This window comes from Pleurodeles waltl, chromosome 12 (assembly GCF_031143425.1).
Source record: "Pleurodeles waltl isolate 20211129_DDA chromosome 12, aPleWal1.hap1.20221129, whole genome shotgun sequence".
NCBI lineage: Eukaryota > Metazoa > Chordata > Amphibia > Caudata > Salamandridae > Pleurodeles > Pleurodeles waltl.
Window position 1 is genome coordinate 25,871,296 of NC_090451.1, and position 19,573 is coordinate 25,890,868.

Genomic DNA, 19,573 nt, shown 5'->3' on the forward strand with positions numbered 1-19,573 from the left:
CTTATCTTCAGAAAACTACTCAAGAGTTGGCTCTTTCCTACATAACCACCAAACTCAATCAGCAATGGACTGCATATGCCTGTGTATTTTTTCTTAAAATATATACATACTCTTTAGGCCTGCTTAACAAATGTATATATGACTTACATTTAAATATTTTATATACATATATATACATACATAATTCTACGCTTAACATATTCATAGGTCATTGCATAGATTCTATATAAGTTGTTTCTTTAGATGCTTGTGAGTTTGCTTTGTTTATCTATCACAGTAGGTAAATATCGTCTTAACTATTTATCTACAAGCATTTCACTAAGGAATAATCAACAGTGTTATAAAAGTACACAAATAAATTAACTTCAAATACTGCAACATTTGAAAGTCTGCTTTCATATCATACAACTTTAAATGTCAATATATTAACTTTCCTCATACGTATTCCCTTAGTATGTAATCATGTATTTATATATGTATTACTTTAGTTCTACTGTAAAAGAGAAAAAAAAGAGGTTAAAATGTTTTTAAAAATCACTCTCCAATGCATTACTCTCTCAACCTATACTTGTGTCAATCTAGCCTCTACCTCCACTCTCCGACTCATCCCACACCTCACTCTAGTACTGTGATCTCCAAAATACCCCTTCCCGGACGCTTCCCACCTCCACCCCTCCTGGCTCACCCCAACCCCAGTTTGCTGCTATGATCTCCCAAACAACCCTACTGAATTCTCCCTCATGTATCTCTCCTTTGACTCATCCTGAACCCCATTTCACTACTATGATCCCCCTAATCTCTTTCTACAGACTCTTTCCTCCTCCATCTCTCCTCTTACTCATCCCGAACTTCATCTTACTACTGTGATCTCCCAGTTAACATTTTCTAGATTCTTCCCTCCTCTATCCTCCATTCTTCTGTTCAATCCAACTAACAGACCCACACGTCCACCGCTCAAATTAACTCATAAAATACTAATACTGTAGTCATATTTCCCGATACTAATCCACCATTAATCCTTTTGGGTTCCGGAATAGCGGCTATTGGCTTTGCCAATGGTTGTTCCCTGTTTATGATAGTGAGTAGCAGGAATGATTTTGTTGTACCTGATATTGGAAGTGTTTCAGTTCAGTACCCGGGAGCGCAGTGCCTGGGCTGACACCTGGGCAAAGGCTGCACAGCTCAGACAGAGAAAGGGAGGCAGAGTTGTATTTCTGTGTGTTGTTTCACTACAATGTCTCCCTTGTGTCACCCACTGCCCCCCACCCTACTCTGATGTGTGCAGTACCTGTGGGCGCCTAGTCTTCTGCACCCTGTGTCCTCTAGGAGGCAGTGCTGCGTCTGTTGTGTGTCTGCTCTACAAACAGTGAAAACTGCAAACATTGCTACAATAACACAGTAAGCACGGCCAAAATGCGGAAAACCACACTGCTGCAACACAACTGGAACCAGCAGTGCAAGCTAACAACATGGACTGCTACAGTGCAGCAACACTGGTCAAACACCACACCAACACCAGTGCACACTGCTACTACACAACAGCCCGCAGTGCAGCAACACAACAACACTCAGTAACACAACAACACCCAGCACAAGTGCCAACAGCCACAACCACAGCACAGCAGGGGCCGATCCACTGCTACAGTACAACAACGGATGTAACAGCACTCAGTTACTTATTCAATAATACAGCAACACCCCCAGCTACACCACCCTCTGCTACAACACACACTGCTACCACACACCACCGTCTGCTACAACACATACTGCTACCACACACCACCGTCTGCTACAACACACAGCACATGCACTGCTACCCCACAACACCCTCTGCTACCACACACACCACACACACTGCTACCACACACCACCCTCTGCTACAACACACACTGATAACACACACCACCGCCTGCTACAACACACACCACACGCACTGCTACCACACACCACCCTCTGCTACAACACACACACTGCTACCACACACTACCCTCTGCTACAGCACACACACTGCTACCACACACCACTGTCTGCTACAACACATACTGCTACCACACACCGCCCTCTGCTACAGCACACACACTGCTACCACACACCACCCTCTGATACAACACACTGCTACCACACACCACCCTCTGCTACAACACACACACCGCTACCACACAACACCCTCTGCTACAACACACAGCACATGCACTGCTACCCCACAACACCCTCTGCTACAACACACACTGCACACACTGCTACCACACACCACCCTCTGCTACAACACACACACCGCTACCACACACCACCCTCTGCTACAACACACAGCACATGCACTGCTACCCCACAACACCCTCTGCTACAACACACACCGCACACACTGCTACCACACACCACCCTCTGCTACAACACACACTGCTACCACACACCACCATCTGCTACAACACACAGCACATGCACTGCTACCCCACAACACCCTCTGCTACAACACATACTGCTGCCACACACCACCCTCTGCTACAACACATACTGCTGCCCCACACCACCGTCTGCTACAGCACACACTGCTACCACACACCACCCTCTGCTACAACACACACACTGCTACCACACACCACCCTCTGCTACAACACACACTCCTACCACACACCACCCTCTGCTACAACACACAGCACATGCACTGCTACCACACAACACCACCCTCTGCTACAGCACACACACTGCTACCACACACCACCCTCTGCTACAGCACACACACTACCACACACCACCCTCTGCTACAGCACACACACACTGCTACCACACCCCACCCTCTGCTACAGCACACACACACTGCTACCACACCCCACCCTCTGCTACAGCACACACACACTGCTACCACACACCACCCTCTGCTACAACACACACACACTGCTACCACACACCACCCTCTGCTACAACACACACACCGCTACCACACACCACCGTCTGCTACAACACATACTGCTACCACATACCACCCTCTGCTACAGCACACACACTGCTACCACACACCACCCTCTGCTACAGCACACACACTGCTACCACACACCACCCTCTGCTACCACACACACACTGCTACCACACACCACCCTCTGCTACCACACACACACTGCTGCCACACACCACCGTCTGCTACAGCACACACACTGCTACCACACACCACCCTCTTCTACAACACACACACTGCTACCACACACCACCCTCTGCTACAACACGCACAATGCTACCACACACCACCATCTGCTACAACACACAGCACGTGCACTGCTACCACACAACACCCTCTGCTACAACCCACACCACACACACTGCTACCACACACTGTCTGCTACAACACACACTGCTACCACACACCACCGTCTGCTACAACACACAGCACATGCACTGCTACCCCACAACACCCTCTGCTACAACACACACCACACACACTGCTACCACACACCACCCTCTGCTACAACACACACTGCTACCACACACCACCGTCTGCTACAACACACAGCACATGCGCTTCTACCCCACAACACTCTCTGCTACAACACACAGCACACACACTGCTACCACACACCACCCTCTGCTACAACACACACACTGCTACCACACACCACCTACTGCTACAACACCCAGCACCAGGACAAGTGCCAACAGCCACAACCACAGCACAGCAGGGGCCAATCCACTGCTACAGTGCAACAACGGATGTAGCAACGGTCACCTACCTTATTCATTAATACAGCAACACCCCCAGCTACAGCACACAAACTGCTACCACACACCACCCTCTGCCACAACACACACTACTACCACACACCACAGTCTGCTACAACACATGCTGCTACCACACACCACCATCTGCTACAACACACAGCACATGCACTGCTACCACACACCACCCTTTGCTACAACACACACTGCTACCACACACCACCATCTGCTACAACACACAGCACATGCACTGCTACCCCCACACCACCCTCTGCTACAACACACACCACACACACTGCTACCACACACCACCCTCTGCTACAACACACACACTGCTACCACACACCACCCTCTGCTACAACACACATTACTACCACACACCACAGTCTGCTACAACACATGCTGCTACCACACACCACCATCTGCTACAACACACAGCACATGCACTGCTACCCCCACAACACCCTCTGCTACAACACACACCACACACACTGCTACCACACACCACCCTCTGCTACAACACACACACTGCTACCACACACCACCCTCTGCTACACGACACACACTGCTACCACACACCACCCTCTGCTACAACACACACTGCTACCACACACCACCGTCTGCTACAACATACACAACACACACTGCTACCACACACCACCCTCTGCTACAACACACACTCCTACCACACACCACCATCTGCTACAACACACACTCCTACCACACACCACCCTCTGCTACAACACACACTCCTACCACACACCACCCTCTGCTACAACACACAGCACACGCACTGCTACCACACACCACCCTCTGCTATAACACACACACTGCTACCACACACCACTCTCTGCTACAACACACACTGCTACCACACACCACCCTCTGCTATAACACACAGCACACACACTGCTACCACACACCCCCTCTGCTACAACACACAGCACACACACTGCTACCGCACACCACCCCCTGCTTCAACACACACTGCTACCACACACCACCCTCTGCTACAACACACACACTGCTACCACACACCACCGTCTGCTACAACACAAAGCACATGCACTGCTACCACACACCACCGCCTGCTACAACACACACTGCTACCACACAACACCCCCTGCTACAACACACACTGCTACCACACAACACCCTCTGCTACAACACACAGCACATGCACTGCTACCACACACCACCCCCTGCTACAACACACTGCTACCACACAACACCCTCTGCTACAACACACATCACATGCACTGCTACCACACACCACCCCCTGCTACAACACACACTGCTACCACACACCACCCTCTGCTACAACACACAGCACATGCACTGCTACCACACACCACCCCCTGCTACAACACACACTGCTACCACACAACACCCTTTGCTACAAATCACAGCACATACACTAATGCAACACAGTGAAAGTCACTATTAGAGTAAAGCACCACTCAGTGATCCAACACCCATCGCTACAATATGGCAGCACACACTGCTAGCTCATAGCAACAGTCCCTGCTACAGAACAACTGCTGCTACAAAACAGCAACACTTACTGCCACAAACAAGCAACAACCACTGGGAAACTAGTGCAACCGTCACGGCTACAGCACACCAACTGCACATATCACAACAGATTAACACAGTGTGAGGCAGCACACAACACCTGGCTCGGCACCACGGCTACACACAGTTCTACTGCTACGAGACAGCAGCAGCTACTGACATTCGTGCAACAAGAGAACCACAATCCACTCCTGTTGCAGTGCAGCGCTTTGGAGGGGACGCGGGGATGAGGCGCCTCGCAGCACTTGCTATAGTCGCCCCTTATCATCCCTGCAGCCTGCAGGGCAGTGGGCACGCCCATAGCGACAGAACGGAGGGGCACCCTCTGGGCTCTCTACACCCACAAGTCATTAAAGGTGGCACTGCAGGGCCAGCCAGGGCACGATGGCGGATGGGTTTTAGGGTCGCTCCGATGGGAGACCCGAGATCTGTACCCCCCGCTGCCGTTTGCACCCGAGTGCCCTATCCCAGTGCTTCGTCTGGGTGCAGGGGCTGGTGGGCACCACCGACCTCCGCTGGCGGGAAGGGGCGGCCTAGGCCCGCGCACGTGCCTGGGACCGTGCCAGGGCAGAGGCTGGTACCTCACCCGACATTGAGGGCAGGAGTCACGTGGCCGGGTCCTGGGCGTCCGAAGGTGATGGCGGCCCCCGTACCCCCTCAGCTGTCTTCTTCTTCCCGCCTGTCCCTATGGACGTCCAACGGGGGGGCTCGAGAAGAACCAGACAACTAGGGTGTATGGCGCGCATACCACCACTGCCCCTTGCCTGCCACAGTGAGTGCACTCAAGCGGGTGGGGGGGGGGGGGGGGGGGAGGGGGAAGAGGGGGCCAGTATCCTCCCCATCATCACTGCTCAACATTTTACAGGAGGCTTCCTTTCCCTTCCCAGCCCCGGTCTCGGTGGGTGGCGCATCTTGGATGCTTGAGATATTGGGGGTTTGGGGGGGGTGCTTGAAATGCAAGGGAGGGGGCGTGGGCATCATTATAGCTATGCGAGTGGTGCTGAAGGACCCCCCCAACCCCCGAGAGATGCCTCTGAATTGGTGAATCCTGAATGTGAAGGAAGGAGACCCCCTGCTTCTGCTAGCTAGCTCACTGAGCTCCCCCCGGCCGGTGAGGCGCTTCAAGGGAGTATGTGGCCATTATTGCAGGCCCTGCTTTTGTGTGGCCCCATAGGGGCCTGGCAACGTCTTCTAACTAGAAAGTGGGGACCTAGCACTGTTGAATGGACACCCAGAGGGGGGTCCCTGCCCCCTCCCTTCCAGGCCCCTCCCTTTGCACCAGTGAATGAACACTTGCTGTTGTAAGGCCGGGACTGGTCGTGCCCCCTTCAGTGAGACAGGTCTAGGTGCGAGGTGGGTCATGAACCATGGCTCCAGCACTGTTGAACAGGGTATGAGTACTACATTGCGACCAACCAGACTCCTGGAGAAGGAAGCCTGTGGTACCCAGGTGGATGATAAGAGAGGCATAGGACTGTGCGGGGGTTGTTAGGTGTCTCAGCTTCTCTGTGACACTGGACTGCCCGTGCCACCCATTGATCTGTGTGTGAGTGTTTGGGGGGCTGGCAGGTCTGATAAGGAAACATTTCACTCCTAGGGGACTCTTCCGATGCAGTGGGCTGCACTTGCAACTGCATGTTGCACCTGTAGGCAGAACTGAGGTATGAGCCGCAGAGGAGGAGCGGGATCCCATCGTTCTCAGCCTGGAGTGGCAGCGGGGGATCCGGGCCGGGATCTGCCGACGAGCAAGTCACCGCCAGAGACGCAGAGGGACCGCAAGCTTGACAAGATAATCGCCACTATTGCAAGACGAGGCAGGATCTGCGTCCCGGAGCGGATGTGGTGGCCACTGAACTGGGGCTTCTTTGTGAGGATCAGCGGAAATTAGCGGACTGTGTCACGCATGCTGAACATGAGATTACAGAACTCCACCTATCAACGAAAGGAGCTGGAAGGTCAAGTATGCTCCCTTCCTAGCAAGGTCCCAGAACTGGAGCCCATGGGAGGACTCTGAAAGGCGCTCCTGCTGGAATAACCTTCGCATGGTGGGCCTCCCTGAAGGAGTTGAAGGAAATAATCCTGTGAAGTTTTTTTTAGACCTGGCTGTCACCGATGGTAGCTTCAGACCAACTGTCCTCCCATTTTCTGATTGAGGGCACCCACCGGGTCCCGCCGCCACACCCGCCGGTAAGAGCTTCCCCCAGACCAATAGTAGCTGGGGTCTTGAACTATAGGGACAAGGACAACCTGTTGCTGGCAGCCAGGAGGATCACGTCACTCCAGTATGAGAATGCATGATTGTTCTTCTTCCTAGATTACACCATGGCCGTGCAATGCTGCTGTGCCTCCTTCCTGGAGGTGAAACGTAAACTACGCCATGTTGGGCTGTGTTACTCTTTTCTGTTCCCCGCCAGACTCAAAGTGATGCTCAAAAATATGAGCTACTTCTTCACTTAACCGGGGGATGCTTGGTACTGGGAGAAGCAGCACCACCATGAGACCCTTGCCCTGCCCTCACCAGTGCAACACTGACCACCGTCCAGACCCTCAAGACGAAAACACCGAAAGTCTTGTGGCCCTGCTGCCCCTGAACTCCACGGGGCTCCTACCGCAGAGCAGGCCAAGGAAGAACAGGCCCAGACCTTGGTGGTCGCCTTATGGGTGGATCGTAGGTCATCATCTGTCCAACCTTCTGAAGATGGAGTCTCGGGTGCTGACTCTTGTCACTCTGCCAGGATTGTGAATTTGATTGCTCTTCCAGTTTAACACCACAGACAGAACAGATTTTGTGAAAATTACATGGGATCAGAGAAGTGATTCCCCCCCCAAGGAGCACCTCTGCACTGACTTTTTGCATTCTCCTACACAATGACAATGACGTAATGGGTCTCCCCGTTGTACTTGGTAGAAATGCACTTACTGGTCCGAACATGATAAGGTTTGACAACGCACTGGCTACCCCACTCGTCTGGCTCCTGGGCGGTGTCAGTGTGCGCTATCCCAGGACACCCCTCTCACGGGACAGTTCTTTTATCGACTGGGCGATCAAGTTCTCTTGGGTTGCCCTGGGTAGGGAGTTACGGGTTCTGTGTTTGTTGAGTCATACGGCACACACTTGTATTCCCTTACATCGGGTACCACTCCTACACCTCTATGTGCGACCACGGGGCAGCGATTTGATCTCTTTTCGGAGGGATCTAGTCCTACTACTGTTCTATCAAGATGACTACGATGAATATAATCACACGGAATGTCCGTGGTGTGGGTACTTCCAGGAAAGGGCACGCAGTCCAACAATATCTCAGAAGGAGGGGAGCGCAGATCGCTTTTTTACAGGAGACCCATGTAGCGGGAGAGGAAGATATGCGCCTGCAAAAGAGACGGCAATGTTTGTGTACAGCGTACTCCAGATGTGCTAGAGGTGCATTAATCTGGGTCCACCCAGGAGTTCCCTGTCAACCTCTTGGGATGGCGACGGATCTGGAAGGACGCGATGTATTGTTTGAGGGACAATTGGACGGCAGGGGAGTCCTAATGGGAGGCACATATGCTGCCAATGTTGCACAACCACTCTTTTTGTCAACCCTTATGAAACGGACTCACATTCCTTGGATCTTTGGCGGAGACTTTAATTGTGTTCTTTGATTGCTCACATCCACCGCTTTCGACTTCCTCTGTAATTATTTCTGCAGTGCAACTCACACAACGGCTGCACCACTGGTCCTTGCTGGACTGTTGGAGATCACTTCATCCTGATGTTTAGGACTTCTCCTACTATTGCCTTCTGCGTGATTTACATGCCCGCCTTGACCGGATTCTTTGCAACCCGGCTGCATAGAGTACTTAGGGAAGACCTTCTCCAAACATAGCCCGTTGCAGCTGCAGTTGGAGTGGGGGGGCCACCATGACCACTGGTCCCCACCTGGAGACTGCAGCCTGCAATGCTGGAAGCCCAGGACTTTTGGGATACAACTGTTGAGTCCCTTTCCCACTATTGGTCCAAAAACTGGGGCACTTCTACCTTGCAACCGATAGACTGGAGGCAATGAAGGCTCTCCTTCGAGGTCCTTGTACCCCTCCAGTTGTAGGGGTGAGGGCCAATTGGCAGAGAGATCTGCGACATATCAAGCCCTCCCTAAATAGATTAGAGTTTGATGCCCAAGGTGATCAAGCAAGGCAGGGCACACCAACAGAAGCTCTACGAAAACATGCCCAGCTTATTAAGCAACTATGCCAACTAGATTCCCGTGCGTATCAAGCAAAAATGCATGCAGAGGATGGCAAATCATGCCGCTTGTTGGTCTTGCTGCTACACAGTGCCATCCCCACTCTATCAGTCACCATGGTCTGTTCTTCCCAAGGCCAGTTAGCCCTGAATCAGGTGGACATCCATAAGGCATTCACAGTACATTGCCCTCTAAGACCCACCACCAGAGGACAGACACAAAGCTGTACAATCCTTTCTTGCCTTCGTAACCCTCACAAAGATGTCTGCACTGGAAAGAGAGGAGGTCAATGCCCCCCTCACTGCAAACAATGAAGGTGGTCGTCAGGGGAACGACAACCATCAAGACCCCGGGTCTTGATGGATCCCCCTTTGAGGATTATAAAGCATATGAACACCAGCTGCCCCCCAAACTGCTTTAATTATACCAAGATGCCCAAACAAGAGGTTGTCTCCCACCTTCGCTGCATGAGTCCTTGATAGTATCTCTCCCAAAACCAAACAAGGACCCACCAGAACTCACCTCTAGTCTGCCATGGTCAGTGCTAGGATCCGACTGCATGATCCTGAGTAAGGTCATAGCAGGTAGGCTATACGAGCATATTCCACAATTAGTACATCCGGACCAGAATGCCTTTGTACATGGGCGATCCAGTACTTTAAACATCAGCTGCCTACATAGGGTGATGGAGCTTTCCACAGTCCGGTGGCCGTATGCTGCGTGCATGGTGCTGGACTTAGACAAAGCTTTTGATAGGGGATATCTGTTTTCGACACGAACAGCCTTCGGTATGCTGGGTCGACTGCAAGGTGTCATCAGGCTATTATACACCAAGCCCACGGCACAAGTAAAAATAAGTCCGTGCATATCCCCATCTTTCCCAGTAAGCAGAGGGACACGGCAAGGATGTCCGTTGTGTCCAATGCTCTTCGCTCTGGCGATGGAGCCTCTGGCAAAGACGCTTCGGAGCCAGGGCCAGGCTTGGGGTTTTCCACTCCATGACGAAATACATATTGTGTTGATGAGTGCGGACAATGTCCTGATATATATACTCGATATCCAGGAGGGTAGAGCTGACCTCTGGGCCATATTGCAGGAGTGCTGTGCTGCTTTTGGGCTAGAGGTAAACTGGGCGAAGTATTGTCCATTTCCCTGCACCCAGACTATCTCCGTCAATGTTTTCTGACGGACACTGAACCCTTACACTGGGAACCTCACACCTTCCACTACTTGGGTATAAACATGCAACAAAAGACCTCAGAGACGGTAATCCTACTCGGCCGTAGCATCTCCGTGCCCTGAGATGGCGTTCTGGAGCATCTTCCTCTCGCAGGGCAGGGCAGAGTTTCTTTAGCCAAGATGGTAATGTTTCCCTGCCTGCTTTACTATTTCCGCAGTCTCCCTGTCCATATCCCTAAATCCACAACCCGCACACTACACTCCACGCTGGGGAGCTTCACTTGGAGCAAGGGGAGGTGGCGAGTTGTGCTTCGTAAACTGCAACTACCAGTAGAAAGCAGAGGGCTGGAAGCCTCGAACTTCCAACATTATTTGGCAGCGCAGTTGTAGTGGCCTTCACGATGGCGGCTTCCTTGAGCCTGCTCGGGCACAGAAACTGAGTGTCCTACCCCAGGCCAAACTCCCCATCAGCGCTAATAGGCTGCGGCGGATATCGTATAATAGCCTTCATCATAGCCTGTGACTTATGCCTCGCGTAACCCCCTACTCGCCAGAGATTCCCCTGCGCTCCGTTGCTCCCTTCAGCGGCATGCTGGGCACGGCATGGATAGAGACTTGGGAAGCAGCTGGAGTCAACACGCTTGGGGCATTATTCCAAGATGGTGTACTTGTATCTTTTGATAGTTTATGTGAGAGGTGTGGGCTTCCGGTGGGCCACTTTTTTGCATATTGCAATTTGCGGACTGAAAACTTGTGGGGCATCACAGAACCTGACAACCACCCAATACAAACACCCAATACAAACACTATACATGATGGACAGCGGGTGCAAACTAATCACCTGGTTTGTTCACGCCCTACCATACACCACACATGATCCACTTGCACTAACCTGTAGATGCTGGGAGGGGGCATGCGCAGAGATCTAACGCAAAAGGATTGAGAGAGCGTGTTCCACTATCCCAGGAAAGTGACCGGGAACGCTAAGTTCCAATCTGTTCAGCACAATATCCTCCATAGGGCCTACCGTATCACAGGCACACTTTATCATATGTTTGGATCCTCCTCTGAAAGTCCCTGGTGCCAACACCTAGGGGCCGGTATGAAACATGTTTTGGAGCTTCCCGACTACTGCAGCACTGTGGGAAGCAGTTTCCGCAGCACTAACAGAGGTAACGGGTTGTACAGGGGTGTGTCCCCTGGAGGGCTCCTTGGTAGGACTCTTTCCCCATCCAAAAACGTCTAGAGCCACAAATAAATAAATGTATTGATTTGAGGCTATTACACGTAGACTCATAGCCATGTATTGGAAAGCCACAACATTCCCTAGCGAGACCCACCGGTGCAGGACAGGCGGAGGCTCTCAGGCAAAAAGTAGCTGGTGGGTTACGGAAGCCCCCTATAGCAGCAGACTGGCAAGTTCTCTTAATGAACTTAGGAATCTATAGCGCGGGCCAGTCAGACCGATGCTGCCACCCGCCGTAACAAAAAGTGCATTCCCTCTGCGCCTGGGAAGCCAGGGCCTCACCAACACACAGCCATTTACAAATCTGGACTTGCGTTGTTCTGTTACTGCGCCGTGCTGTGGCATACTGTGACTCCCCCCACGCTGGTGTGTTTCTTTCCCCTATGCCTCGGTGATATTGTAAATTAGTCTGCTGCTTTATGTAAAGGCGGGAGATCCCATGACAAACCTGGGCCAGATTGTTGCAGCTCTGGCCACTGGGAACAAGTGTCTGCACAGAAGCAGCATTAGGTGGCTCTGAAAAGAGCCGACTGTTCCTCCGATCATCGCAGGACGCCCCTTCACATGATGCACAACCTTACAGTCAGTCAGTCTAGTGCACTGAATGATATCACTAAGCAGATGTCATAAAAGTGCTTCAAAAAGAGTCATTACAGGGGGCACACTCACATGCTGACCACGCCTCCTCAAACCACAAGAGCGTCAGTGTGTGCGCTATGGAACGGTAACAATAAGCGCTATAGCAGTCACCACCGTGACATATTTCCTTCCTTTCCATCCGTTCATCTTCAGTCACCCAGTGCTTGGCAGCAGTCCCAGGGTAGTGTAGCGCTATTTAAAGAAGCAGCACGTCACCCCCCCAATGACCCTCCTACCACCTCCGCCCCTCTCCATCAATACTACTTCTGCTCAGGTCTGCTCCTCCAGAGCGCCTCGAGGGGGCTGAAAAGCGTCTGAAGCGCTTTGTGAAACACCAAAAATAAACTGACCCTCGCACAGACCTGAAGAGAGACGGCTCCATAAAAGCCCTTGCGTAACCCGATAACACCCTCAAGCAGCCCCCACAAACCTCATACCTCCCCGTAGCCTCAGAGGGGGAGCGGCCCTTACAGAAAACACAGGTATCCGGGGGCCACACTACACACAAGCTTCCCAGGCACCACCGCGCCAGTTACCGCTCTGCATTCTGGGACCTGTAGTCCTGCTGATTCCATTCTGACATGAGCAGAACCTCTCGGTGCAAACACAAAACCTGGACTAGAGCAAGTGCTCGCGGATTGACACCCCACACACCCCGGTGCTCTAGAGACCCTCCTCGCTCCGTCCCCCACCCAATGACAGGGTCACGAACCTCTGCAGCACACTACTGGGGGCCACTTCCGGTTCACTGCACGAACAGCCCAAACCAGGGTCACACACATGAGCGAAGCTACAAGCACACACGCCCCCCACCCTGAAACCCACAGACAGCCGAGTGTACACAGCTGGGGGAGTGCACACACATGTGGAGCTAACCTTCACACATGGAACCAAAGCACAACCGCCCTGACGCGTATGTGTTCAGCCATGCTGCACACTGCCGTGTACACATCCCAAGGGTCACTGCCATGTGCACACCCCAGGGGTCTCACACACTGCTGTGTACACACTCCAGGGGTCACTGCCATGTACACACCCAGGGGTCTACAACACTGCCGTGTACACACCCCAGGGGTCACTGCCATGTACACACCCCAGGGGTCTCACACACTGCCGTGTACACACCCCAAGGGTCACTGCCATGTACACACCCAGGGGTCTCACACACTGCCGTGTACACACCCACAGATAAACACAGTCACGCAACTTTTCACCCATCCATGGACACACATCCCTGGAGCATTCACACTCTGCTATGTACACACCCCAGGGGTCTCACACTCTGCCATGTACACACCCCAGGGGTCTCACACACTGCCGTGTACACACCCACAGAGAAACACAGTCATGCTACTTTTCACCCATCCATGGACACACATCCCTGGAGCATTCACACTCTGCCATGTACACACCCCAGGGGTCTCACACTCTGCCATGTACACACCCCAGGGGTCTCACACCCTGCCATGTACACACCCAGGGGTCTCACACATTGCTGTGTACACACCCACAGCTAAACACAGTCATGCTACTTTTCACCCATCATGCACACACATCCCTGGAGCATTCACACTCTGCCATGTACACACCCAGGGGTCACTGCCATGTACACACCCCAGGGGTCTCACACACTGCCATGTACACACCCAGGGGTCTCACACACTGCCATGTACACACCCCAGGGGGTCACTGTCATGTACACACCCCAGGGGTCTCACACACTGCCATGTACACACCCAGGGGTCACTGCCATGTACACACACAGGGGTCTCACACACTGACGTACACACCCCAGGGGTCTCACACACTGCCGTGTACACACCCCAGGGGTCACTGCCATATACACACCCCAGGGTCTCACGCACTTCCGTGTACACACCCCAGGGGTCACTGCCATGTACACACCCCAGGGGTCTCACACACTGCCGTGTACACACCCCACGGGTCTCACACACTGCCGTGTACACACCCCAGGGGTCACTGCCATGTACACACACAGGGGTCTCACACACTGACATGTACACACCCCAGGGGTCTCACACACTGCCGTGTACACACCCCAGGGGTCACTGCCATGTACACACCCCAGGGGTCTCACACACTGCCGTGTACACACCCACAGATAAACTCAGTCATGCTACTTTGCACACATCCCTGGAGCATTCACACACTGCCATGTACACACCCAGGGGTCACTGCCATGTACACACCCCAGGGGTCTCACACACTACCATGTACACACCCAGGGGTCTCACACACTGCCATGTACACACCCCAGGGGTCTCGCACACTGCCATGTACACACCCTAGGGGTGTCGCACACTGCCATTACCACACTCCTGGGGCTCTTACATACTGTCATGTACACACCCCAGGGGTCTCACACTGCCATGTACACACCCCAAGGGTCTCACACCCTGCCATGTGCACATTCCTGGGGCTCTTGCATACTGTCATGTACACACACCCCTGCACTGTTCACCACTGGCACGCCCCTGGGGCTCTCACCAGTCACACCCATCCATGTTCTCACATCTTGTGCCCTCACAAGCAGCCATGTACACACCTATGGGGCACTTACGTGTAACTGTGCACACACCCATCAATGTACAGACCCTGGGAGCTTTCACACACTGCTATGTACACACCAATGGGGCACTTACGTGTAACTGTGCACACACCCATCAATGTACACACCCTTGGAGCTTACACACTGCCAGGTACACACATATGGGGCACTTACGTGTAACTGTGCACACACCCATCACAGTACACACCCTGGGAGGTTTCACACACTGCCATGTACACATCCAAGGGGCACTTACGTGTAACTGTGCACACACCCATCAATGTACACACCCTTGGAGCTTTCACACACTGGCAGGTACACACCTATGGGGCACTTATGTGTAACTGTGCATACACTCATCAATGTAGACACCCTGGGAGCTTTCACACACTGCCATGTACACACCCTTGGGGCTCTTACGTGTAACTGTGCACACACCCATCAATGTACACACCCTGGGAGCTTTCACACACCTCCATGTACACATCCATGGGGCACTTACGTGTAGCTATGCACACACCCATCAATGTACACACCCTGGGAGCTTTCACACACTACCATGTACACATCCATGGGGCACTTACGTGTAACTGTGCACACACCCATCAATGTACACACCCTTGGAGCTTTCACACACTGGCAGGTACACACCTATGGGGCACTTACGTGTAACTGTGCACACACTCATCAATGTAGACACCCTGGGAGCTTTCACACACTGCCATGTACACACCCATGGGGCTCTTACGTGTAACTGTGCACACACCCATCAATGTACACACCCTGGGAGCTTTCACACACTTCCATGTACACATCCATTGGGCACTTACGTGTAACTGTGCGCACACCCATCAATGTACACACCCTTGGATCTTTCACACACTGGCAGGTACACACCTATGGGGCACTTACATGTAACTGTGCACACACCCATCAATGTACACACCCTGGGAGCTTTCACACACTGCCATGTGCACACCCATGGGGCACTTACATGTAACCACGTGCACACCCATGGAGCTTTCACACACTGCCATGTACACATCCATGGGGCACTTACGTGTCACTGTGCACACACCCATCAACGTACACACACTGGGAGCTTTCACACACTGCCATGTACACACCCATGGGGCACTTACGTGTAACTGTGCACACACCCATCAATGTACACACCCTTGGAGCTTTCACACACTGTCATGTACACACCTATGGGGCACTTACATGTAACCACGTGCACACCAATGGAGCTTTCACATGCAGCCATGTACACACTCATGGGGCAATTACATGCAGCCATGAACACACCCTTGGGGCTCTCCCATGGAACCATGAACACCCCCCGGGGCTTCCACATATAATCAGGTACACACCAATCCATAAAGACACACCCCTGGGGCTCTCACACCCTGTCATGTACACACCCATGGGTCCCCACACTGTCATCATGTACACTCTCCAGGGGGTATCACACACTCCCATCTACACACCCCTGGGTCCCCACATTGCCATGTACACACTCCAGGGGGTCTCACACCCTCCCACATACACACGATTGGGGCTCTCACATATAACCATGTAGACACCAATTCACGAACACACACCCCTGAGGCTCTCACACACTGTCGTCCACACATCTGAAACGAAAGGCTCGTGTACAGGCCAGTGGATATGACACAGCTAACTACACACCGTTGTAAATCAACACACCTGAATACCACCCGCGCATCTCACGCCCATCCATCTGAGCACACACGGAGCATATGCACACAGGTACACATCACATACGTCAGTGTGCACAGGTGCTGATGCACAGCGCCGAACACCTGCTTTTCATTGTCATGCACTCATGCATACCTCCCTCCACCCTCGCACACACCACCCTGCGCGCGCACACACACACACTCATGCACACCTCCCTCCACCCCCGCACACACACACACACTCATGCATCCCTCCCACACATCACCCTGAACGCACACACACATGCATACCGCCCTCCACCCGCGCACACAACACCCTGTACGCGCGCGCACTCATGCATGCATGCATCCCTCCACCCTGCACGCATACACTCATGCATCCCTCTGCCCTCGCACACAGCACCCTGCACACGTACACACACCTCCCTCCACCCTCGCACACACCCTGGTTACGCACGCACACCTCCCTCCACCCTCGCACACACCCTGCTTACGCACACACACCTCCCTCCACCCTCGCACACACCCTGCTTACGCACACACACACACAACATCCAGCTGCCTCGCACGCCCAAAAAACAAGTGACCCCCTGGGACGTGTGCGCACGGCCCCCTCACACCCCACATTCCTCCAGAGCCTGTAAACACGCGCGGGTGGGGGGTCCTGGGGTGCGCCACAGGAGGGCCGTGTGGGTGGAGGATGGAGACCAGGGGTGCGCCAGGAGTAAAGGGTGCAGGGGGCGCGCAGTGGTGGGTACTTGGGGGTACAGGGGCCCTTAGTTGGTGCACGGGCGGCGGTGCTGGAGGGCAGGAGGGTGCTGTGGGGCGAGAGGGAACGGAAGACGCGATTTGCGAGGCAGGGGTGTTTTGGGGTGACCCAGGAGGTGAATGATGCACGGCTCAGACGAGGCACGGGGGCGCACCGGGTGCAAGGGTCGGAGGAGCCGGGGCGCGCAGGCTGGACGAGGCAGGGGGTACGGGGTGGGGCGCAGACCGCACCAGGTGGGGGGCACGAACCAACGGGGGTCCGATGGATGAGGGAGCAGGGGGCACATGCCGAGGAGGCTGCTGAGGGGTGGGGGGCAGATCGCACCAGGCGGGGGTCCGATGGATGAGGGAGCAGGGGGCACATGCCGAGGAGGCTGCTGAGGGGTGGGGGGCAGATGGACGAGGGAGCAGGGGGCACATGCCGAGGAGGCTGCTGAGGGGTGGGGGGCAGATGGATGAGGGAGCAGGGGGCACATGCCGAGGAGGCTGCTGAGGGGTGGGGGGCAGATGGACGAGGGAGCAGGGGGCACATGCCGAGGAGGCTGCTGAGGGGTGGGGGGCAGATGGATGAGGGAGCAGGGGGCACATGCCGAGGAGGCAGCTGAGGGGCGGGGGTCCGATGGACGAGGGAGCAGGGGGCACATGCCGAGGAGGCTGCTGAGGGGTGGGGGGCAGATCGCACCAGGCGGGGGTCCGATGGATGAGGGAGCAGGGGGCACATGCCGAGGAGGCTGCTGAGGGGCCGGGGTCCGATGGACGAGGGAGCAGGGGGCACATGCCGAGGAGGCTGCTGAGGGGTGGGGGGCAGATGGACGAGGGAGCAGGGGGCACATGCCGAGGAGGCAGCTGAGGGGTGGGGGGCAGATCGCACCAGGCGGGGGTCCGATGGACGAGGGAGCAGGGGGCACATGCAGAGGAGGCTGCTGAGGGGTGAGGGGCAGATGGACGAGGGAGCAGGGGGCACATGCCGAGGAGGCAGCTGAGGGGCGGGGGTCCGATGGATGAGGGAGCAGGGGGCACATGCCGAGGAGGCAGCTGAGGGGCGGGGGTCTGATGGATGAGGGAGCAGGGGGCACATGCCGAGGAGGCTGCTGAGGGGTGGGGGGCAGATGGACGAGGGAGCAGGGGGCACATGCCGAGGAGGCTGCTGAGGGGTGGGGGGCAGATGGATGAGGGAGCAGGGGGCACATGCCGAGGAGGCAGCTGAGGGGCGGGGGTCCGATGGACGAGGGAGCAGGGGGCACATGCCGAGGAGGCTGCTGAGGGGTGGGGGGCAGATCGCACCAGGCGGGGGTCCGATGGATGAGGGAGCAGGGGGCACATGCCGAGGAGGCTGCTGAGGGGCCGGGGTCCGATGGACGAGGGAGCAGGGGGCACATGCCGAGGAGGCTGCTGAGGGGTGGGGGGCAGATGGACGAGGGAGCAGGGGGCACATGCCGAGGAGGCAGCTGAGGGGCGGGGGTCTGATGGATGAGGGAGCAGGGGGCACATGCCGAGGAGGCAGGGTGTGAGGCAGGGGCGCATCCGGAGCCCGCACCGGCACTTACTCCATCGCAGCGGCTGGTCCTCTCCTCCTCTCGCTGCTGCTCTCCGGGGGTGCCGGGGGTGTCCGCCTCCTCTAGCCCTGGCAGGGGGCGACTGTGGCAGGGACTGGCGGTGGCTGCTGGCCTCTCAGCATCTCCAGCCGGAGGGATCCTGACAGTGGTGGGGGGAGAGGAGCATCACTGCAGGGAGGGGGCAGCGCCCTCTGCGGGGGGAGTGCAGCATCAGAGGAAGAGCATCACTGAGGAGTGAAGGGAGGCAGCGCCATCTGCGGGGAGGAGAGGAGACTGCAGCATCAGAGGAAGAGCATCACTGAGGAGTGAAGGGAGGCAGCGCCATCTGCGGGGAGGAGAAGGAACTGCAGCATCAGAGGAAAAGCATCACTGGGAAGGAGAAGGAACTGCAGCATCAGAGGAAGAGC

The 19,573-nt window shown here is 54.7% G+C and overlaps 1 protein-coding gene across 2 annotated transcripts in view; it reads right to left on the bottom strand.

The window, feature by feature from the left end:
* Positions 1-19,316, bottom strand: part of PALM (paralemmin) — a 190,018-nt gene extending 170,702 nt beyond the window's left edge. For both annotated transcript variants that reach the window (XM_069215580.1, XM_069215579.1), the window contains exon 1: positions 19,158-19,316. In XM_069215580.1, coding sequence (XP_069071681.1) covers positions 19,158-19,162 — 5 coding nt within the window. In that variant the 5' untranslated portion in view covers positions 19,163-19,316. The remainder of the gene's footprint in view (positions 1-19,157) is intronic.
* Between the last annotated feature and the right edge of the window lie 257 nt (positions 19,317-19,573).